At 37.2% G+C, this 25,179-nt stretch overlaps 1 protein-coding gene across 10 annotated transcripts in view; it reads right to left on the bottom strand.

Annotated features, from left to right (window-relative positions):
• Fhit (fragile histidine triad diadenosine triphosphatase) overlaps positions 1–25,179 on the bottom strand; it is a 1,439,263-nt gene that overhangs the window by 753,323 nt on the left and 660,761 nt on the right. For all 10 annotated transcript variants that reach the window (XM_077795625.1, XM_077795624.1, XM_077795620.1 and 7 more), the window contains one exon: positions 2,572–2,691. In XM_077795625.1, coding sequence (XP_077651751.1) covers positions 2,572–2,674 — 103 coding nt within the window. In that variant the 5' untranslated portion in view covers positions 2,675–2,691. The remainder of the gene's footprint in view (positions 1–2,571; positions 2,692–25,179) is intronic.

Here is a 25,179-nt window from a genome sequence, read left to right as displayed (position 1 = left end):
AGTCAGTACATGGATAACACAAAACTGTAAAAACAGAGTTGTAACTGACAAAGGATGAAGTTTGGAAAATATGGTTTGGTCTTAATAATAAAAAAAATCATAAATCTAAAAAAAATCAAATAACAAGACTGGGCTTTGGGCATGGGAATATGAAAAAGGGATCTTAGCAGACCCTTACTCTCCCATGCCATGAACTAAACAGTACAATATGTTCCTGGTGTTCATAGTTTCCCTTTCAATTCAGTCACTGTTGTACTTTGTGATGCTAAGACAAAAGAGTTGTACAAAAGGAGGTCCCTATGGGCTGGAGTTGTAGCTCAGTGGTGTGAGGCACTGGGTTCGATCCTAGCATCACATAAAACAAATAAAGGCATTGAGTCCATATACAACTAAAAAAAAAATTAAAGTAAAAAGAGTAGGTCCTACCCGCAGGAAGGAATAATTCTGTGCAAAAACAAAAGAATGCACAGTTCTGACATGAGGCAGAGTAGAAAGTTTTGAATTAATCACCATGTTAGCAAGGAACCAAGCATCACAATGAGGATGCCATATATCTTACCTAACAGGGAAGAATAATTATGAACACGCCTCACTTAAAGAAGCAAGGAGAATCTAGAGGTAAAGAGTAGCAGAGGAAACTATGGTCAAGTATAACACATTTTTAGGAAATAGCTAGAAAGAAGGGAAATTGGGTCTAGACAATAAAAGGCTTTAAGAACCAGGCTAAGGAGTGAGGACTTTTTCTTCACAAAAACAGAGACTCATTACTTATTTTCTAGCAAGGGAACAAAAGAGTAATATGATCAGAGCTGTGGTTCAGAGTAGGGTGGAGGCTAAATGGGAGGAGCCCAGAGAGAGGGAGTTGCTAAAATCCAGATGACCCTCACCAAAGAGCTAGAAGGCAGGCTGGATAGAATGCCAGGGGAAGATAAAAGCCCACTCTGGACTTCTCCCATTCATTTTATGAAGTGTTAGTGAGCAGAGCTATCCACAGCTTCAATTCCCCCCAAATCTCAGAACAAAAGACTGGCTTTCTGCAAGCAAATGAGTATCTTATTAAGATGCTTCTCATAGTTATAACCAAACAGAGTTTACAAAGGTAAAGTGAAATAAAAAATTCCAAAATCTTCACATAAAAAGGATCATCTGAATATATTTTCTACTGGCCCCAAGACCATTTTCAACACTATAGATGTGAAATAGCCTTTCAGAGTGCACTGATTTCAGAAATGTTCTGGCTGTCATTGTTCCTGTCCTCAGAAACACTGGGCACTTCTTGCAAACAAACCAATATGAAGAGACTTCACATAACATTATTTACCAGTTTATTGATTGATCATGATTTTTGTAAATCCACAAAACTTAATTAATTAAAGTTTGGATTCAGGGAATTCAGAAGTCTATCATATAATCACAATTATCTTTTGTTACATGTTTTTCTATCTGTCCTTTTTTTAATGGCTTATAATGATTAGAAAGGAAGGTTATTCATAAAGGTAGGTACTTTGAACATATATAATAATATAAATCATAACTGAAAAAATCTTGGCATATCTGGGCTTTCAGAATTCATTCATTTCCAAGTCAAATCACATCTTAGTACAGAAAATATTATCTTAAAATATGACATTTGATTCTTATTGTACTCTGCATAAGAAAACAATTTTTGAATAGCCACTATAAAATTCACATGTACACAATCACAAGCAATATTAAAAAAAACCCTTTTAGTTGTAGATGGAAACAATACCTCTATTTTATTTATTTATTTAGATGTGGTGCTGAGATTGAACCCAGTGCCCCACACCTGCTAGGCAAGTGCTCTACCACTGAGCTACAACCTCAGCCCAAGCAATATTTTGAACAACATAAAAATAGCTCCCCTGAGTGTTTCACCAATTCCTACATCTCCCACTGCAAACTAGAGTAAAGCTCCTAGTAGTCCACAGGGGAAAGAAAAGTCCTTCAAAGGAAATAAAACAACTCTACCACCAGCAACACTAGTCAATGGTCTAGAAGCCAGGTCTTCTCCCAGGAGAAAATGCCGTGTCTGATGACAATAGGAAAAACAATTTTCATAAGTATGTATACATGTATGAATTTAATTAAAACTCACAATTTGAATGACCTGTAAGAGGTAATGAAACAAAGATTCAAATTCTCATGTAATCCCTTAATTCCACAACACTTAGTTGCAATCCAATTTCTAACCTACCATTAAAATTCACAATGGATAAAATGAACATGAAGTGCCCATGATATTCATTGGGCCAATTTTAGAAACACCTATTTATTTACCCAGCTACGATAGTGAAAAGGTCAAGCAAAAATTCACCTCCAAAGCCACAGTTGCTAAGCAACTCTTCTCACAAGTTCTGCAACACTGATCAAGCATATTACTGGTGCCACCAACTGGATTCAAAGAAACATGAATAACATCTTACCTGGTCTCTCCAAAGTGGGAGGGAGGTGGATCCCTTGCTTACCTTGGGTGGACAGTCACTGAAGGCCAAGCCTGCATTCGTGTGGTTGCATACCTTTTTATTTCACCCTCTTACAAGAAAAGGATACGTCCTGGTACAACCGGTTTCCTATTCACAAGAGCAAAGGACAGCTCCGTTTTGAGAAACACCACAGAGGGCTTGATAAGATGCTGGCCGAATCTGAATGCCATTTCCTTACACTTGAGGTCTGAAAGAAGACAATTCAGAAAATGGACATTAATAAAAGTTAAATAAGAAATTCGGTTCATGTACCACTTTAAAGAAAGCAAATTCCATTACTAAAGATTCTTGGTTCTAAAGAGGATGCAATTTAAACTGTCTGCCATTTAATATCCACCCAGTTGAATTTCAGGTAAGTCCTCCCTAAACACTCCATTGTCCTTACTATGTTGCCTAGATTTGAGAGAGTGGTTTCAAGCCAAAGCTTGCACCTGATGACAAAACAGCCATTCACTCTTAAATCCTTCTGCTCTGCAGGTTGCCACCTCAAATCCAACAGGTCCAATTTGTCAAGTACTTATTTTTACCCCAACCATTTTTGTCATCTTTGCTAAGCTGAAATTTTTCATTGTTAAATATTGACTATAAACCTTCTAATTCTTAAATGCTTCTCTCAAATGGTTTTTATCTTTGTTTATATAAAAGCAATTTTGAACCTGTACAAACACTGTCTGACCTTGCCTACAATTACAAAACACACAAGCACTCCCAGAGAACTATTCCAGCATATTTTCTGAAATTAAAAGGAATGAAGGAACAAAACAGTTTGAGACGGGAATACTTCTTTCTGGTTGGGTTGACCCAGAGCCTGGATGTAGTAAGGTACACAAATTGTTTCTTTCTTTCTTTTTTTTTTCTTTGCTTTCTTTCTTTTGTTGGCTAAAAGGAAAAAAAAAAAAAGGCCCAAAAAGGGAGTTGAAGAGAGTAAGCATTTGGCAATTAGAGTAAGATAAACCCACAAAGCACCAAGAAATGATTTCTCCAATAGGTGATGCCTATATGTGAGAGAGCCATTTTCTAAATGACTAAGACACACCATCTCTGGAAAACTACTTCATTTTTCAAATTTGGTAATAGCCCACTATAAAACTGACAAACATAGATCAATCTATGAAAAAACAGAACATTACAAAAAAGGATAAAATCAGAAAATGGTAGGCTATTTTATAAAGCAGACTAATGCCCCATAATTTAATTGGCCAAATGTTCCAGGTGACACACCAAAAAAGACAGAGCTATGCAAATGTCATTTATTACAGATGCACCCATATAATCAGAACTTGACACATTGCAGCTCAAGAACTAGGAATGGGGAAATATCTCAATGGCACAGACAATGATTTTTTAGAATACATACATCTAGCTCATAAAAATGAAGAATAAGGATGTCAAAAATCATCTAACCCAATAGTTCTCAAGATATGATTATTTGACAGTAGAATTGATGTCACCCAGGAACTTACTAGAAATGGGAGTTCTCAGGTACCACCATAAACCTACTGCATAAGAATCTGGGAGAAGGGCCCTGTGATCTGAACTTTAATAAGGCTCAGATGAATGAGAACCACTAATGAAACCTAACTATCATACCTATCCTTGGGTCCTTTCCTACAGAATCTCTGCGAAGCGGTTGGCTAGCTTATGCTTGAAATATCCCAGAGATGGGATGTTTGCTATACATTCCTTCTAAGATAATTAACTCCCCCATTAGTTACTCTTAATACCAAGTCACCCATTTGTTGAGGATTTATTCCTTGGGGCCATATAAAACAAGAATCATTCAAGCCACAGTGCCTCAGATATTTGGGTTTAACCATTCTTTATTTCTTCTAGTTTTTCTAAAAAGAAACATGCAAATTGTGCAAACCACTCCAGAACAATACTGGTTCTAGAACCGGTAATCCCTGTGGTTCTTTGCCTCCCCAGAAGCTACTTTCTAGAGTTCTAACCACATCATTTTTATTTTCTTTGGGGTATACTTCACCCTAGTATACAGATGGGGCTCTTCCTACTGCCAAGTACCAGAGATGGGCACTTCTCTGGCATTATCACTGCTTCAGGAGAGGGCATGGGACACAAAATGAGTCATTTAAGGCAAGGATATCTTCCCAATGATTACTGCTAATATTAAAGAGAGCTTTTTCAGCTGAGTTGCCAGACTGGTTAAACATGAACTCAAATAGCTAGAGATCTCCCTAAAAACGTATCAGAGCTAACATGAGGCAAACAGAGCCAAGACACAGAGACCCACACCTGATGACATTGTCTAAGCATCTGGATATAACAATGCTAGAAAGAATTATGTCCCTAGAATTTCCCTTTACAGAAGTTTGCACAGTCTTAAGCATAGGCTGTATTTGATGAGCTTCTATTATCAAGAGTCCATAGTAGTTTTATTTTTCTCTTATTATTCACTCTCCCATTCATCCTTTATGCCTAGCACCATCCCTCCCCCTTGATTAAAGGATTCACTTTTTCACAATTAATGTACTATTTACAACCCTTTATGTGTTTGTATACATATATTTCATATGTCAAAATATATTCAGGGCTCTTCAAATCATATATTTTAAATCCCATTCTTCTGTTTTCTCTCAACATTCTTTCAGAGACTATCAATGTTGCTATAAATACCCCCTTCTCTCTTACAGCTTCTCACTGGATTCCACCATGGAATTCTGGTCCCTCCCCACAGAGCTCATGGACTAGTCTTTTACCACAAACACCACTAACTGCCATCTGCAGATGTATTTCCCTAGATACCTATACTACACTTCCATTATGGGTTTCAGGTACTATATGTACTTAGGTTTTCTAAAATACATGCACAAGTTTGTATTCCCAGAGCAATTCATGAAGATTTGTTTTCCTACACTCTTATCAGCACTATTATAGTATCTGCTCTCCTCACTTTTACTGGTTGATTGGCAAATGGTGTCTCTTCTTTTTAATTTGCTTGTTTCTTATAGCAATGTGTGTACAAACTGCCGATTTGTTCTTTTTCTTCTTTGCAGTTCTTAAGAATAAACCCAGTGATATTCACAGGCTAGGCAAGTGCTCTACCACTGAGTTATATCCCCAGCCCTATTTGTTCTGTTTTTATTACTCTCCTCCCTTCTACTTTCTGATTTTTTCAGAGTCCCTAGTATATTCTGAATATTGATTGTGGCCTATTAAACATGACAATTATATTTTTATCATGTGCTAATTTTTCTGCTATTCTGTCAACTGAACAAAAAGCATCCATTTTGGGGCATTCACATTTTCTTTCTTTTGTGCTCTGTGAGTCTTATGTAACATATCCTTCTCTATCATAAGGTTACCAAATATATTCCTTTTTTGGTGGTGACAGTGTGGCGAGGGGGACTAGAGATTGAACCCAATGATGTTTTATCACTGAACTACATCCCCAGTCTTTTTTTTTTTTTTTTTTTTTTTGGAGGAAGGGTTTTGAGGCCTTGCTAAATTGCCAAAGCTGGTCTTGAACTTGAGAGTCTTCTGCCTCTGCTTCCAGAATCACTGGGATTACAGGCACACATCACTTTATCACTTTGTCCAGCTTAGGTAGCAAAACATATTCTTGAATGTTCTTTTATCACTTTTATATTTTTCACTTTTAACAGATATTTATTTATTTCACATGGGACTTTGTTCATAATATGAAATATGAAAACAGTTTCACTTTTCTCCTTTTATGAGTCAATTTTCTTTGTACTGATATGTGGGAATGACTACACTATATCCTATATGTACATAGGAATGGGTCTGGATTGTTTTAGTCTGATTCCATGCCAGATGCTGTAGAAGAGAGGTCACTAAATTATTTCTGCAGAGGGACAGATGCAGCAGTTGGTGCTTCAACTACTCAATTCTGTCATCACAGCATGAAAGCAGTCACTGGCAATATCTAAATGAATAGGTGTGCTGCGTCCTAATAAAACTTTACTTACAAAAACAATTCCAGACTATATTTGATTGTGGGCTGTATTTGCTAACTCTTGTTACAGATTTGCTACTTACCTTATGGAGAAAGAATTTATTTTTCTTGATTTACTCTCCTACAGAAATTTACTCTGCTCCTTCAAAAAAAAATTCTTGGTTATTTGTTGGACCGGATTTGAATTTTAATGGAGGGGATATGTGACATCTTCACAATGTTCCATGAAGCCATTTATGAACACTGCATTTATGCTCTTTACTATCATAATAAAACTCTTGTAATAGAGTTTTAAATTTTCCTTACATGTTTTATGCATTCTATCTTAGATTTATTCCTAGATAGCTTAGTTTATGTCACTATTATAAATGGTATCTTATTGTCATAGTTCATAATTGGTTACTCCCAACACAGAGGAAAGCTATTGATTTTTATGTGTTGCTCTTACAGCTAGCAACCAAGCTGAACTCTTGTATTGCTGCTAATAGTTTCTGCTGATTCTCTTTGATTTTCTATATAAATGATTTCACATAGAGGTAATGACAGTGTTATCTCTCATTTCAATTCTTTTTGTTTCTCTCTTTGTCTATTGCAATGGTCAGGTATCTGGTAATGTGTTAAGAAGTAAAAGCAACAGAGTCATCCTTGTCTTGTCCCTGTTATAGATTTTTAGTAGAAAGCCTTTATCAAACTTAAAAATCCCTTGTATTTTAAATTTGATAAGGATTTATTACATTTATAAAAAAAACCTTAATACATGTTTTATATCAATGAAGATGCAACCACTTCTTCTTTGCCATGAATATGGAAAATGACATTACAGATTTTTTTTGAAATATTGTGCTAGCCTTTCACATTTATGTTTGACTCAGTCACCAAGTTTTATTTAATATTTAGTATCTCTCAATGTCATAAGTGAAGTTGGCCAACATTTTTTTCAAGCCTCAACGTAACCTTGTTTATTAAAACCAAACTTAACCGGTTCATTTTCTGTGCTAAAAGAAATTTTTATAAAGGAGTATTTTCTGTTCCTTGCAAGTTAAGAAGAACTCACTTGTAAAACTGTAACCCTTTTCCTCTTACAGGGAGGACTAACTTTTGATGATCATTATGATTTATTATGTTTTCTGATCTACTCAAGTGTTCTTTCCTGTATCAATTTCTTATCCATATATCCTTTCACACAAATTTAAATTTTTATAGATAAAAATTCACACTTTAATCAATAAAATAATTATAGATCATTATTTTAAACTATTTTGTATTTTATCACAATATATGTAATTATTTTTTCTTCACCTGTCAAGGCTACATCTAACATTAAATTTTTCAAAGAATCAACTTCGGTTTTTTCACTTTTAAATTATTGTTATATCATGACTGATTTTCTGCACTTCTTTCTTCTGATTCTTTTTCCATTCTCGTTTCTTCAGATTTACTATGCTACAGTTTTTCTGGTTACTTGAGTCAAACGTTGAGCTTATGGGGTTTCTAACTTTGTGATTTTCTCTTGACTAACAAAAGCCATATATTGCCTTCAAAGTATTCCATTAGCTCTTTCACCTACTGTGCTTTTATTATCATTCAGCTCTGAAATTTTGCTATTCTTGTTATCATTTCCTATTTAACCTGAGAGTTAGTTCATAGTATGCCTTTTCATTTTCAGACATATGTAATGTTTTTGCTATCTTTTCGTTAATAATGTCTGACTTTATAGCACTGTAGTTAGAGAAAGGAACCTTTATACTCTTGGTTTTTCGCATTTGAGGCTTCCTTCCTGACCCATTAGAAAATGAAACTTGTGCCTAAACTGCACCCCCTCCAAAATAAAAGGAATTCTTCTTTTGTTGAATCAATTCTATGTACACAGATCAAAGTCATTGTTATCCAAAACTATCTCTGCTTACTTTTTGTCTCATTGCTTCACCAGTTTCTGAGAACAGGTACATTTCTAACTACAGTTGCTAAACCAAAGGCAAATGCCATAAATTACTGTTTCCTCTATATTGAAGCTATTCTTTAATAGACATGTAGATATTCCTGCTTGTTTTATCCCTTTCATTTATTGTTCCTTTTTTTGTGTGCATGTGACAAGAATGACTTTTTCCATCACCTCTTCAATCTGTGTAATTTTTTAATATAAATATCAGGACCTTGTTTTCTATATTAGAGAATACACCCTATAAGTTTAACCCGTCTATATTTATGCCAATTGTTTCTTTATTTCAAACATCTTCATCTTTTTATTATACTTCTTCTCTTTACTACCTTTCATAGTTAAATCAGGAAATTTTTTCCATGGTTATGAAAATTACACTCTATTTTGTTTCAGTAAAAGTTACTCTCATACTGAATTTCCCCATCAGTATCAATGTCCTTAACGTACTCTTAACACATCTGATCTCTGTCAGATATCATAATCTATCTTACTCAGGTCCTTATTTCTGGCAAGATCAAATAATACCAAGTTCTAATTTCAAGTAACTATTTACATGCTTTTTAACACCCTTATTCCCACTCTCTCTAGTACACTTTGAGCTCCAACATCATTGCCTGTTTTGAATCTTAGCTTCCTCTTTGGTTCTTAGTTCCCTGTTTTCTTCAAAGTTCAGTTATACCTTTGAATGAACATTCACCTCATATAAAGTTATTTTCACTAGAAAATTTTCTCATTACTCCATCATGCACCTAGAAACTAAAGTTGTTATTGTGTTTTTGCACAAAAATCACTAAATTCTATATTTCCTACTTTCCATTCCTTCCTCCTGGATTAACATCATTTATTATTGCCATAATACATTCTCCAAAATTACTTTCCTAAAGGGTGTACATGTGGCAAACTGAGATTTTATCAGGATATCTTTATTTTACCCCTCCATTTAAATAAGTAACTATTCATGATATTCTAAGCCCCAAATTTGCTAGTCTCAGCACTTTTAAATTATATTATTCCTTTGCCTTTTTGCATTCTGATATGGCTATATAGAAAAGACCAAGGACAACCTGATTCCTGTTCACCATAGGATGTTCCAGTTTTTAACCTCAAAATTCTTACACTTTTGCTAAGGTCTAAGTGAGGACTACATATTAGTTTCCTGAGAAGATCCTAACAAATCTATGATCCCTCTAAAGTCTCTAGTGCAGAAATCTTGCTTCTTCCTAGCTTCTTGTGATTGTCAACAATCCTTAGTGTTCCTTGGCATGTAGTCACATCACCTTAATAGCTGTCCCTACTTCCCCTGAGCATCATGTGGCTTTCTTTATATGTATGCAAATACAAATCAATCAATTTAGGGCCCAGTTTAACCAGTATGATCTTGTCTTAACTTTAATTACATATTCAAAGATCCTATTTCCAAAAAAAGGTCATGCTCGAATTTCCTTATTGGGGATGCTATTCAAGCCACTATAGAGAAACTTTACTAAGTTCATTTCCACATGAGGAGTTTGATTTTCATGGCATTTTCTATATGCTTATTCATTTTTTTTTTCTTCAAATACTCTCTGACCTCAGTTAACTTCTTTGCCTGCCAAGGATTCTACTTGACATTGCTATTCATTCTATTTCTTAACTCTCATCTCAGTCTTCTCATGTCTCTATTTCTTCCTGATGCCTTTTTGGAGAGAGCCTCAGTCCAAAATTGTGCTACTCATTTATCCACTGAGTTAGTTCCTGACATTGTATTTTTTTTTTCAGTGGGTGGGGTACCAGGAACTGAACTCAGAGGCACTCTACCACAGAGCCACAGCCCTATTTTGTATTTTACATAGAGACAGGGTCTCACTGAGTTGCTTAGCACCTTGCTGTTGTTGAGGCTGGCTTTGAAATGAAGAGCCTTCTTCCTCAGCCTCCCAAACCACTGCAATTACAGGTGTGAACCACTGCTCCCAGCTCTCTAACATTGTATTTTGAGCTTACTTTCCATTTTCCCTCTATCCCAGGCTACCCTCCTCCTTATATATCACTCTTACCAACAAACTTATATTTCTATTACATTTCTTCTCATCTAGGAGTTAAAATGTTGACTGCTTTCTGATCTCTTTGCTTTTCCTTCTCCTTTGCTAGTCACATGCTTCAAAATAATCTTTGTTGGGAGGAAGCAGTTAAGAGGTGAAGCCAGAGTTCAAAGCACCTACCCTTGAGTTTCAGCCCTGCCACTCCTATCCTGACCTTCTGCCTATATTGAACTTCTTAGTCTTAGATATCGCATCTGAAAAGTGGAGATGACAGCATTTTAAAGTACGTCTCACTTTGTCTGCTACATGATGTAGGCTCCCTAAGCGCTGTTTTCAATTCTCTCTACTTCCTTAATTTTGGTAATGTTCTGCTAAATGTTTGTGTAGCTAGCAGACCTATTTCCTTAAGTTTTAATTTCCTCAAGAGGAGAAGAAAAATTTCCCAAAGCCTGTAAAAAAAGTACAGAACTAAGGAAAAGGGTAAGAATCAAGATTGTGTGATGGGAAGATTCATGCTTCTCCAGGATCTGAAACTGTCTGCAAAACAGAGATAAATATTAAATGCTTTCCTCTTAAATGAAAATGGCAAAAAGCAATTTTTTAAGGTTAAAATAAACTTGCTGAATCTTTCCTACCAAACAAAAAAGCTAGATGTACCAGTATTCTATTGAATTTTCAAGGGAAAATCATCTCCAGAAAACTTCTGGAGATCACAGCTTCTAGAATTCAGGATCACAACTTCTAGAATTCAGGAATCAAGAACTGAGTTAGAACCTCAGTTGAAGTTTAGGCCTTTAGATTTATTGGTGTTAGCCAAGAAAGTAATACAAGGGACTCAATTTACATGCAAAATGATGAGCAGTCATATGTATATATTTTTACAAACAAAAACAAGTCAGAATATTAAGGAAAACAAAGGTCTTATATTTCTAGCCTATTTTTTCTTGGTTTTCCTTGGTAACAGCTTAATTTATTTAGAATGAAAAGAATGAGACTTCAAGATATTTAACAAATCCCCTATCTTCTCATGCTACAAAGGTACCCTCCTTCTACCTCCTACACAGAACCTATTGTAACCTCCACCACTTATAGCTTGCCTCTGCCTATCGCCTGTAATTCTTACCAGGTGGTAGCATTACAATATTTTTACAACTTCATCGTCCACATTTATTGAATAGAAAGGAGATAATGGAAAGGTCTCTACCATTCACATTTAATTTTGTGACTCAGTGGATTTGATCAGTCATTTTCTGATAGGACTAGATAGGCTGCCTACCTTGTAGTAGGATAAGGTTCAATGGTCACAAAAGCAAATGCAGTCCCCAAATTGTAAAATTTCCAAACCATTAACAACAGGAGATGACAATAGCTCAATTTAGGGTAGACCAGGTTTCTTCCTGGTTTGCTTTCAAATGTTATGCTAATGTTCAACTAAAATAAATGTGAAATGCTTCAAAACTTGTTTAAAAAGAAAGAAAAGCCAAACTCTAGAAATTTTGACCAGAAAAGACCTATGATATCACTTAGATCTAGCCTTATTATTTTAGAAATGTCAGGCAAGTCCAGTAGGTCAAGTGGCCTGTTCAAATCTGCTTTGAACCTTAGGGGGTTTTCCTGGCTCTTTAGAGGGGATGCTATTTAAAGAATTTTTTTTTTTAAACTTGAGAACTTAAGACTTCATAACCCCAATTGACTTCAGGCACCCCAATTTGAGAAAATAAAGATCACTCTGTCATTTTAGGAGCTACCTTGATGCTAGAGTTACATAGCAGTCCTGTTATAAGAAGGTCAATAAATGACTCAAAATATAAACCTTTGCCTATTATGTTCAAATTATTTCATTGACTAAAAAATTTTAAATATTAATTGTTTTTTTTGAGAATGTGAAGCCCCTCAGAAACCAGTAACCTTAACTTGAAAAACCGAGGAATTTCAGTAAAATGCACATATACATGCCAAATTCATGTGGATTCAAATTCTAACCAACAGACTACCAGGAATCCTTTCCTTCCTGTTTTATGGTTAATCTCTTCCTTTTTCCTTGTATCAAATGACTTCTTTGGAACAAATGAAAAGACTATATATTTTCACAAAGCATAGAGTATTCTGCTGCTCAAAATGTGATCTGCTGACTAGTAGCATTTACATCACCTGAGCATTAAGAAATGCAGACTCCCAGGTAAGAGCCCAGACTTGCTTTGTCAATGCATGTTAGTGTTTGAGAATCACATCACCAGAGCACCAGTTACAAAACTATGTTTATCAAAATCTAAAAGACCACATTCTTAGGCTCCCTCATACCCTGACTCTGGCAAACCTCTCCAAGAACCAGGGTAACATGGCTCCAGGGTTAGACAGATTTGAGTGCAAATCTACCTTCTTTCTCAATTAGTTATACACATGGGCAAGTTCCTTAGGGTTTCTGAGTCTGTAAAATAGGTACAACAACAGTACCATCTTCTCAAGGACACACATTAGGCACCTCATGAGTATTTGATCACTGTTGGCCAACATGCTGGTGTATTTTACCCTGGAAAGAAGGAATGCCAACTTTTCTTCAATAAATAATTGTTGGTGTCAGCTAATACATAAATTGATAAACACTTGGTACAGTGTTAAAATATTGTGTAATAGTTAAATAAAGATTTTTTTAAAAAACCATGTATTTGGCATTGTATTGCCAACAGGGACTACCATATCAGAGGTTGACAGTGTTAGTTTAAAAAGTAGGATCTGGAGACCTGATTATGTAGCTCAGTGGTATAGCATTGCTTGGCATGCTCTAAGGCCCTGGGTTTGACTCCAAAAATACAAATAAAATTATATGAAAAAGCAGCATCAATTGGTTAACAGAAGTGACAGTTAATGTTGCTCATTATTTTCATCCCTAAGCAATCCATAATCCACCTTTATTTTCCTGACAACCACATGGGAAAGGTATTCATGTATTTCTCAGATTATTTCTCTCTCCTCAATTCCTATATTTAAGAATTACTGTGTTCCAAGGATACTGAACCTTCAAAGCTATTGATATGAACTGCTAAATATCTCTCAGGAAATGTTTCTAATAATTTATAATCAACAGAACTGTACAGAAAAGGCCCATTCCTCATAACTTTAGTCAGCACTGGGCATTCTGTAATTCTCCAAATCTCTAATAAAAGTCTGTCATTACTTAGGAATACAATATAGGGGGAAATGACTTTTCTGAATGTCCTAGCTAAAGCAATCTGCCATGAACACTAATGTCTCCTAGGCAACCAGGAAGCCAGACATGATAAAAAAAAAAGAAGTACTGTTCTTTTGGTTAAAAGAATGAAAAATGTGTATTTCCTTTTAAGAAGAAAAATAAAGATGTCATCACATTATGGCTATGGATGTTAAAGCTCATTGCAAAAAAATATATAATCTTTTTATACCCCAGCATGACTTAGCAAATGACAAGCATGTTACACCTGCCCTGGAAGGCACGGGCCCCTTTGGTGGACATCAGAGGAAGCCAGAGTCCCACATACTGGAGAGTAAGTCTTCATTTCAATTCACTGAAAAAAGTGGGGGCTCAATTGTTAACCAAGAATGTAAATGAACTTGAAAATCTGCTGGCTAATGGATTCCAAGACTAACCTTAACAGGAAAAGTGACCTGTCCTCTACCTGGAACAGCACACGGAGCTGGCCAGGCTCCCAAACATAATTTATCAATGACTTAGAAAACAACTAAGGCACATCAGTGAATGGTTGGAGACATACATTAAAGTCTGTGATTTTCGAAACATTCTTAACCTGCCTGTTGGTGTCAAAATTCCAGAGCACAGTGTCAGAAAATCCCAAGATGATAAAAAAAAAAAATCTGAAGTATCTTAGGATTTAAGCAAGTGTACCACTAACTTCTTTATACAAAGAAATCATTCTAATAAAGTGTATTAAGTCATCCACATATAGTGTCACTAAGAAAAAATGTCAGCTGTTAACAAGTCAAAGAAAATCCAGAACCTCAGCTATTATTATGAAACACATAGAAATTTGAAAATGCAAGAACCTTTTCAAGATCTCACTTCACGGGTTACCTCTCTTTCTCCCCTCTTCCCAGTCATTTTTCTTTTCTTTGCACTGTCACTTGTTTTGCATATGTAACCTCATTTTCACTGTTTCCTTCCCCCTATACCACAAAGATGTTCAGGGATGAACATCTGTGGGACCTCTCCATTATCTCCTACACTCCAATACTCTTTCCTTATTAAATGCTATCACCTATGTATTCATTCAACAAATATTTATTAAACGCTTGTCAGATTCTACACACTATTCTAGTGGTAAACACGACAGACCAGACTTCTATTCTCATGGACACCAACAAACTAGTCAACAAGCAAAAACTATTTTCCACTGTAACTCAAAAGGAAATATTCAGGATATACGAATTAGTAGTGACTGGGATGGAGGGGGAGCACTGATTCAGGAAAGGGAGCCTAACATTTGTTTTCAGACTTGTAAAATGAGGAGCCTGCTCTATATAACTATCTGGGGGCAAAAGGTTCTAGGTGGGGGCAATATCAAGTTTCAGGCAAGAAGCAGGCTCGAGATCTTAGAGGAATGGAGTGTGCGGCTACAGTCAGAGCAGAGAGGAGGGGTAGTAACTTCGAAAGATGGGTAGGGACCAGTTCATTCAAAGCCTCATTTTATGTTTTATTTCATAGTTGGTGAGAAGTTCATGATAACAACTATTTTAAGCTACACACTAGTCAATGTTTAAATCTAATTTTCAAAAGATATTCCACATTTTACATTTAAAAAAAATCATATCAGGAAGGCTGGGGTGGTGGCTCAGTGGTAGAGTGCTTGCCTAGCATGTGTGAGACACTGGGTTTGATTCTCAGCACCACATATAAAAATAAATAAAATAAAGGTCCATTGACAACTAAAAGAATATTTTTTTAAAATCATCTCAGGAACTTAAAGACCCATACCCCACTGCCAGATTTTTTTTCAGTTAAGACTTTAAAAAATTGAAATACAATTCACATATTATAAAAATCACTTTTTTAAAGTGTACGCTTCAATGATTTCCAGATTACTAAAATCATGAAATTGTCACTATTACCATATTCCAGAACATTCTCACCGTCCTAAAAAGAAAAATCATACCCATTAATAGTCACTTCAGATTCGTCCCTCTCCCACAGCCCCTGGAAAACATTAATCTACTTTCTGCCTCATGTGGACATTTCACATGAATGGAATCACACAATATGTGGTTTTTGTGGCTGATTTCTTTCACTTAGCATAATATATTCAGGGTTCATCCATATAATAGCAGGTTGTCAAGATTTTATTCCTTTTCAAGGCTGAATAATATCCCATCATCTGTAGATGCTCTTTTTAAAAAATCCACTCGTCAGATGTTTTTGCTTTTTTGGCTCTAGTGAATAGTACTATGAACAGTCATGCCCAGGTTTGTGTGTGGACATATGTTTTCATTTCTCTTGAGTGCATACCTAGGAGTGGAATTGCTGCATGGAAACTATTTTTAACTTTCTGAGGAGCTGCCAAACTGTTTTCCTTAGTGATTGTACTGTTTTACATTACCACCATCAACGAATGAGGGCTTCAATTTCTCTACATCCTTGCCAACAGCCTACAATCAGAAATTTGAATTTAATTGGTCTGGCTAAGACCTGGACATCTGTCCCTTTTTGTTTGTTTCTGGTTTCGTTTTTAAAAGTTCCCGTGGAAACTGCAGTGTGCAGTAAAGGCCAAGAATCCCTTACTTCCACGCATTCATTTGCGACTCCTGACCTGTATTTCTACTATTCCCTGCACCTGACCAGATCTCTTTAGACCTCTTTTATTCTTGCCACCCCACATGCCCCTAATATGCATCTGCTTTTTTGCTGACTGTTCCATAATAAAAGACAAATAAGGAAAACAATCCTATGTGTATAGTTGTCATTTATTTTCAAGTAGGCAGTACAGCTCCAAAAATATTTTTCCATCATTTGTGTATGTGCACATGTACAAGGGGAAAAAAAATCTAGAAATTACTGATGGTTTTCCTTCAAAAAACAGATATGGAGTCAACTCTGTTATCTTTTCTGCATATTTTTATCTTCCACCATAACCATGGGTGAGAAGCTACCTGAAGTGATAGTTTTCGAATATCTTTGGATATGGGAATAGCCAACCCCCTTCTCCCACTGATCCATTAGAGACCTTTTCTTCAAAAAGAGCTCACCTTTAAAAAGAAAAAAAAAAATGTTTTGGCTCCCAAAGTTCTTTTTATCGAATAAAGATGCATGTAGAGAGTGAGTGGATGATTTTTATGTTTTGAGCTTCAGCATGACCTTCAGTATGAAACGGTACTGTATGTGTAAAAATTTGAAGCTACTTATATCATCTCAAAGATGTTTTGTGCCCAATCAAACACAGGTAAGCAAAGGTCTACAGTACCAGCACTGAGGCCTAGAGCCCTTTAGAAAATGAACAGCCTATGTTTGCAGATACTCATCGGAGACAGAAGCACAAAGCCGGGGTAAAAAGCAAGATTTCTATATTAAAGAACTAAGCATAACTGACTTCTCAGTCTCATGGAGGCTGAGATTCTTATTTTTTCCTGAGGTTCATCTTACAGTGAAAATAACCCAAACTATGTCTTCAAGTGGACTGTATTAGCAGAGGGGAATTTAAATATTAATCTAAGGGTTATATTATTAGAATATAACCCATACTTAAGGAAGAACATTGAAAGGTTGAAAATTTACTATTATGTATCTATCTGAACAGGCCACATTTTCTACTGTGTTCCTACTGTATCACAGTCTCGACGGGGTCATAAAAGATTCAGAGATGTTCATCTCCATGGATTGCATGGTAACACTGCAGATAGGTTGGGACAGCAACATGGAACTGGTGTCAAAAGCTTGAGTGGTAAATTTAAATCAACTGTCATCTTCAGAAGCCAGAACCACATTCTAGCAAGTAGTATCCATTTTCAATACACAGGTCTCTTAGAAGTTAAGAGACACGAAATGTTCTTTTGTTTTGTTGTTTTTGAGCTTCTGACAAAAAGGAAAAACAAAACAAAACCATATAAACTGTGTCATGCTTTAAACATCAACATTGAGAAATTTAAGTTCCAAATACAAATGAATACAAATCAATTATTATTTATGTGCACAGGAAAAATTCAACTTTTTAAAAATTTTCTTATTTTTTGGTACTGAGGATTGAACCCAGGGGAACGTTACCACTGAACTACATACCCAGCCCTTTTCTTTTTTTATTTTGAGACAGGGTCTCACCAAGTTGCTGAGGCTGGCTCTGAACTTGTGATCCTCCTGCCTCAGCCTCTGGAGTCTCTGGGATTATAGGTGTGGGGTACTGCACCCAGTGATAATTCCACCATCTTTTGACTCGGGTGAAATGTCTGCATTTTTTCATGGCAAAGCAATGCCACTCATGAATTTTTCTAAAACAGAACAGTAAAGCTAATTATGGTGTCAATTATAGCTATGTGTCACTGGTAATCTATAGACTCCTATTTTAAGTGTTCCACCATACTCAGCAATTTCTAATTGTGTTATTCACAAGATAATTACATGATGGATGAATTTATTACTTAACAGTGTGGTACAATCTAGTAAGGGGACAAGTTTTGAACTGGGTAATGAACATCTCCCTTCAATCCTGCTCAATAGCATATGGAAAACCCACTTGGTGATAACAAGATCCAAATTCCAGGCTATCCCAGACCATCCCAGACCACCCTTCCCCTCTGTTCTCCCAGACTCTGAGAAGACATTAGTTCAATGAGAGCATAAACATCAAATTAAAGACTTTACATTTTGTCCTCTCAAAAACAAATACAGGCAGCCCCTAGTGTCATATTAATGATCAAAAGGTTTTCAGGAGTCTTGAAATCCAGCTCTCCCACCTCAGCCTAGGTGGCTACTACTAAATATTGAACAAAACCTGAAATTGAAAGCATTCAAGTTTTGACCCTTCCTCTACCATCATGGATTCTGCAGCCCAGCATTGTCTAGGCCTCCTTCCAGGATAATAGTATTTTTCCATTGCCTTAGCAATGCCTTCCCATTCCCCTGTGCCACAGACAAATAGGTATGGCTCAGTAACTCTGGAAGTGACAATGGCAGTTTTCCCCCTCATCCTTTCTTCATTTCCTCATCCTCTCACCATATCCACTCATCAGGGGATCTCCATTCCTACCATCTCATTACCTCTTCATTCTATTTGTCGCCATTTGAAAATGCAGAACTTTTTAATAATTAGCTTACTCTTATGAACAGTAATGAGGCTCTCTCTGTCTGCCTACCTAAGAGCACCATCCAACATTAACAAGCTAGCAGACTGAGACCCACATCTGAGTCCCATCACATGATTCCATTGTTCCAGCCAGGTGGGCTGTTTCTGGCTATAGGCAAGCTTCTGCAGGGAACCTAGGGTTTGCAGGGTGGCTATTATGCATTCGCTTTGGTCTTATGATTCACACTGACTCAAAACAGCTTTCCTGTGTGGTCGTACTCATTTACATACTGGTTATTACCTTCCTAATAATAATACATACTGTTTCATTCTTCTTTGTCCTCCTCTTCACTTGTATAAGGGCTTTCTGGAGTTGTGAGTTCTCAAAAGGGAACACTAATTGGTCATTTTCTAACAGCTACTTTTGATCTCCTCCTGACCTCAGAAGAAAAATGAGTCTCTCTCAACCATCTGGGTGATCTGTCTATACACAAACCTTCCTTGACACTCCCTCAGCGGTCAGCATATTGCCTCAACACAAAAGGTGCCAGACAAATATTAATCATCATCTATAAAGTTTTCTGAGCACCTAGGAAAGACAGACCCAGATACACAGGAGAAAGAAAGATAAAGGTGAAGAATGAGCTGCGCCCTCTGCCGAAAACTATAACAAAGATGTCTCTATAGTAAATAAGGGAACTTGGGACTGGCTGGGAATCGATCTCTTCCTGGACATCAAATAATAGGTTCATAGCACCAAGATCCTATTACCAACGATGATCAATGAGCAGTGATTGGATTTTCCCATGTGCCAGGGCCAACACTAGGCATTTGACCTGCCTTAGGTCATTCAGACACCAAGTCTACACAGCAGATATGGAGGAAAACAAAGCTCTTCTCAGTAAACCAAAGTGGCCACCAAGCACTGCTTAGAGAAGGCCAGGAAGAATGGGGGGCTTGGAGTGGGGAATAGCAACACCCTGAAGGTGAGAGGTGCTGGTGGCAGAGAGGAGCAGCAGTGGCATCACCCACATCACAACTCTGCCTGCGTCCCCTGTCATTGCTTCCCTATAACCACATCGATGACTATACTGAACACAGTCTGGGAATTACCATGTCTGGGATAAGAGTGCTCTTTTGGCATACCATTTTATGAAGCTAAAAGAAGTCATTTCTGAAAATAATACCTGGGGGTCAGCCTTTATACATGATACCAGTAATAACACGTCCATTGACACCTGGGAGGTAGAAATAATTAGACAACTTTATTATTCATTTTTTTTATTTTTGTGGTGCCGGGGATTGAACCCAGGGCCTTGTGCTTGTACGGCAAGCTCTCTACCAATAACCCCAGCCCTAGAAAACTTTAGTAATTTTAAAAATCTGAATTTTTTAATTACACTAATAATTACAGCTCGTATTCTCACAGCCATTCCTACAGACAAGGCACTATGCTAAATGCTTTAGGTAAATCTCTCTTAATTGCACTGTCATCATGTTGATTTTACAGAAGAAAGCTCTAGGAGCTTAAGTCACTTGCCTGAGTTGACACTGGAAGGAAGTGGTGAAGCTGAGATTTGTACCAGGAATTTGTGACACTGGTCACCTCTCTGGTGCCAAGAAAAATCTTCTGCCCACATTGCCTCAGAAGCTGTACTTTCCTGATGTAATGATCACTCCAATATCTGCGTACATGTGGGTGAGCAGAGGGGGTGACAGGAAGAACATCATCAAAAAAGTCACAATGTTGAAAAATTAATTCTTAAGTGTGCAATTGTTGCTGCCCACAGAGTCCGACTGTCTTATGGGTATAAAAAGTTTATTCAGAGCTTACCAAGGTGGCTATGCCAGGTCTCATAGGATCAAATGTGCAGTCTAAGGGCATATGGAAGCTCTCTTTAGCTTTGGATGTGGCTCTGTCTCATCTGCTCACCATGATATCGGAGCAACATTCAGCTTGGGAGAACTCTACTTGAGTGTGTGCTGTTGCAAATGGTTATTTATGGCAACCCTCATTGCCAAGTGGGCTGAGAAACACAATAATTAAAAGGCTGACAAGCAATCGCTAATTAAGTGTATATGTATTGTTGAAAAATCAATCTTGAGTCCAAGCAAAACAGTGAAGCAGGTTCCCCCAGCATGGAATCTCCAAGCTTTGTAGTCTTTCTTATAGACACTTGGTCTTAAAATAATATTTCAAATGCCAGCTATTAGTAACCCATACATTCAAATCTTGGTTTAATGACAAATATGAGGAAAGGCGGTTGCTTTTTAAAAAACAAACAATTTATGTATATATATATTTTTCCTCTTGAAAAGTTTCATCCCAGTTGCAAGTGATCTTATTTAGGTGACTCTTATTCCAAGAGTCCTGCAGGAACAGAGTCTTTGTTGGCACAACTTAACTCCTATCTGTGTAGTCCTTGCCTACTGTGACACTTGTGTGTCACAGTACAGGCTGTGAGCAACAGCACACAGATTTGCAGCTGTCAAGACAGAGACGTGCACTCTAGACCCTTCCCTGTTCTGCTCTCTAACAGGGAAACACTCTCAGCTACTCTCCTGTCATCTCCCTGACCTGTTTCCCTGTCTGATACACACATGGGCATATGAAGCTGTTTCAAGGTTAAGGTCAGAGTTGCTCTCAGCATGCTCTTCAGAGTTCTAGGATGGCATTATTGACTCCTCCTAATACATAGTCCAGGAAAAATAATTTCCCTGCTAAACACAGATTCCCAGGAGATCTAAAATTGATGGAAGAGTAAATTCATGCTTGGTTTTGCTCACTGTGTGCTTTCTTCTATACCAGGAAGGGCCAACATGATATGGTCTCCTCTTCCTGTACCTATGGAAGATATCACTAATCAACTTTGTCATGTTCTCCTGTAGGACCTTCTTAACAGAGACTTTTAGATAGCCATTACCAATCAATTGGTGATGTAGTGTGACAAGCAAAACCTATTTTTTATTCCAGTCTTAGACTTTAGACTAATGATCCAGGGAAACCTTCTGTGGCAGCCCTAGGATGATCCCATCCATTTCAGACTAAGGATGTGATAACCCATGAATCTTTCAGAATCTCAACTCTTTCAATTAAGAACATGAATAATAAACTTTTACTACTGAAATAACATGCTCTATGGTAATCCTTTGACTAATCACCTTGTTAATAAATATCTAAAGACCACATTTTTCTTTGGGCTTCCAGCTTCCATGGGAACATTGCGATTGTGACATAATTTTTAAATTAGTGGGTTTGTTCATAGTTTTATATTAGTAAATGTCAAGCTTCTTACTAATTAGCAAATTCCGTAAATCCGCAGTAGTATTAATTTTCTTAGCTGTACTGGGAATTAATATGAGAATAAAAAATAAAGAGACAATTAAAATTCCCCTAAGGGCACTTATATCTAAAAAATCCAGCACAAAGCAAGAAAACATTAACCCATTTTGAGGGCAATTCTGGAAGGATTACAAAAGATGTGTCGCTGTCACAGGCAGCAAGTGAAGCATACATTTACTGTGGAGCACTCTCAGCTACAGCTCAATTCCCTGATGACATTTTCTCAGGTTGCTGCTGCTGAGATTCCCCCTCTTGCCTTCGATTTGGTTAAATGCATTTTTTCCAGAAGTTTCTCATTTAATAAGGCATTATGATCTCTTTACTGATGTTTCCACTCAAATTGCTAGTGCACTTTCTTTCACTTTAGAGGAGGATGCACAGTGTAATGCTTGGATCCTCAAAAGCTACCTTGCAAGAGTCCTCTTCTCTACTGAGTGTTTGCTGATCATCTTTTTTTCCCTCAATAACCCACTGAGAGGGAAGAAACCTACATATCTGTGAGTGGCTGTTTAACCTCCCAGCTCCAGAACATGAGAGAAAGTATGTCCCACTTGGGGGTACTTATGCCATTTCTTTATAAAGCTATCCTATACGCACTGTTAAACAAATATGCAGGTTTCTGAAACTCTCCCTCTTGCTTAAGCCTATTACTAAGATGCTGGAGTCTTCCTATGCTGGTGGCCATGGAAACCACCTGTCTTATCATGGCATGAGGTCTTTTCTTCCTTTTCCTGGCATGCCAGGCTACTGGGGACAAGCCAGAGCCCTATGTTTTGAAAAGTTAAGGACAGATGTTTCAGGATGACAGGTCCCAAAGGTTCAAGATCACAGTTAATAATACTAAAATTCAAGTGTGACATGGTATGCACCAATGGGGAAACTGTACGCAGTTTGTGAAATACAAAAGTAACACTGTGCACAAACTGTAGCTTCTATTTGGAGCAATTTTTTCTTCCTTATCATGGTTATCAGTGATGCAATCTATTGCACTAGAATGAGCTCTTAACCAATTAGTATAACACCCAAAATATCTGACCTGCCATTCTATTTTATTTACAGTGCCCAGGACATACTCGAAATATAGGGCCTCTAACACAAACAAGAATTATGCATTCCTTTCTGTGTCTCACATGCTGGATCAAGATCTTCTTGAAGGCAGAGAAAGCTGCTTGGTGTCCAGGTGGCCTATTCAAGACAACATCTCAAGCAGACTAAGCAGCCCCATGGGAGACAAGAAGCTTTATGAATGACTGGGCAGCTCCCAATAGTCCCTGGGAAATGTACAAGTAAACTGTAAATAAAATCTAAGTGTGTTTTCCAGTTCCCTCAATGCAATGAAGACCCAAGGTCCATGGCACTAGTTTGCTCCTCAGTACAAGTTCGAAAATGACCACTGATATGAATGAGGCAAGTCTTGTCTGGCCTGACTGCCATGCAGAGGCTGAAGAATACCCCATCATAGCCACAGGCAAGTCTAAGAGGGCACAGAAGGGCTTTCTACTTTTAGGTGATGAGCTGCTCCCTACTAGCACATGGGCCATGGCCCAGCAGATACCAGGCTGTCACCAGGAAGTGTAGTTCCTACTTCTCCTGATAGAATGAATGTGTGGGGGCAAGACAGGACAGAGGGGGAAAGGAAGGAAAGAACAAATAGTTAGGGACTGGAGAGAAAAGTCCCTTCCTAGGGAATAAAATTCTCACATATCATCTTTATAACCATAGCAAATAGCATAGTACCAGGCAAATGGTAGATAACAACAATATCAGTTAAACAATGGAGTCATTCATTGAACTTTTCCATGCCTCATTCTGATAATTTAGATCTGTTCAAAGCATCCCTAAAGGGCCTCTGTTGTAAACCAAATCAAACCAATACAATAGGATGCCCTTCAGCACTGACATCTGGGTAGGAATTAAACATCAAATTACCAATCAGACAGATGCTAAGGCAGGACATATTTAAGAGCCAATCCCATTTTGGAAACAAAGAACAAAGCCAATATCATGCTTTTAAACAGCTATTTTCCCAAAGTATCTGGACCACAGCACACATTTTTATGAACAAAGTTTAGTTCATTCCTTCTCTCTCCTGTCCCTTCTCTTATTAAGCCAGTTATAGCCAAATTATAGTAGGGCAGTTCTCCTAAGCTGCCACTGATAGAATAAGAGCTAGTCAAAGGATGTTTGAGCTATTTTTTCCCAGCCTTAGATGAAGTGGGGAAAAAAATAACCCAACCTCTATCAAGGATGTCAAAATGAACAAATCTGCAATAGCCATTTGGGCACAGGGCAGGTGAATAGCCCAATTCTCAGAGAGATGAACAAAAAAATCCAGGCCATTATCCAATGTGAATTGAAAAAGCAACTCAGAGACTGAAATTTGTGGTTCTGATACCATTCAAATAAAAATGAGAGCTAGAGATAGGGATTGATGGCTCTTTCTCAGGAATGTGTATGCCTTTTCTCAGATGTGTCAGTGGACAATGGCTTCCTACCACATGGTGAAGTCTTTAGCAGTCTCTTTCCAACAGAAAAACCTCTGCAAAGATAAAATAAAAGGACTTCTACTTACTGCTTAATCTCAAACACTCCAGTTTTTATTGCCCAGACTATAGGAATCTGGAAATTAGTATGGGTGGGTGGAGGGAAAGCTAGGTGCAGTGGTGTATACCTGTAATCCCAGCAACCAGAGAGGTTGAGGCAGGAGGATCCCAAGTTTGAGGCCAAGTTTGAGACAAACAAAAATGGGCTTTGAATGGAGCTCAGTGTTAAAGCACTCTGGAGTTCAATCCCCAGATTAAAATAATAATAATAATAATAATAATAATAATAATAATAATAATAAAACTTTTTTAAAAAAATAGAGAAGCCGGGGATGATTCCAAATATTCATAAAGTAACACCTACCAGTTGACCAGTATCCAACATGTTTTCCCTATTTTCAGATCCTGTTCTCATTTATTCATCATCAACCATGTGCCAAACCCTATGTTAGGTAATGGAAATACAATGATTAACAAGAAAGAAATGGACCCATCATTATGGAACACATGGCTAATCTGTCCAATAATAACAACTCCATATTATTTTATTGTAGAGCTATATATTTTAAGCACTGCTCTTCATGGTTATAGGGAAACCATTTTCTGATCCTGATGTAATAAGAATATGTAAGTTCTT

Source organism: Urocitellus parryii, chromosome 3 (assembly GCF_045843805.1).
Source record: "Urocitellus parryii isolate mUroPar1 chromosome 3, mUroPar1.hap1, whole genome shotgun sequence".
Classification (NCBI taxonomy): domain Eukaryota; kingdom Metazoa; phylum Chordata; class Mammalia; order Rodentia; family Sciuridae; genus Urocitellus; species Urocitellus parryii.
The sequence above is the reverse complement of the archived record's forward strand: the minus strand, read 5'-3'. Positions and strand labels throughout refer to the sequence as shown.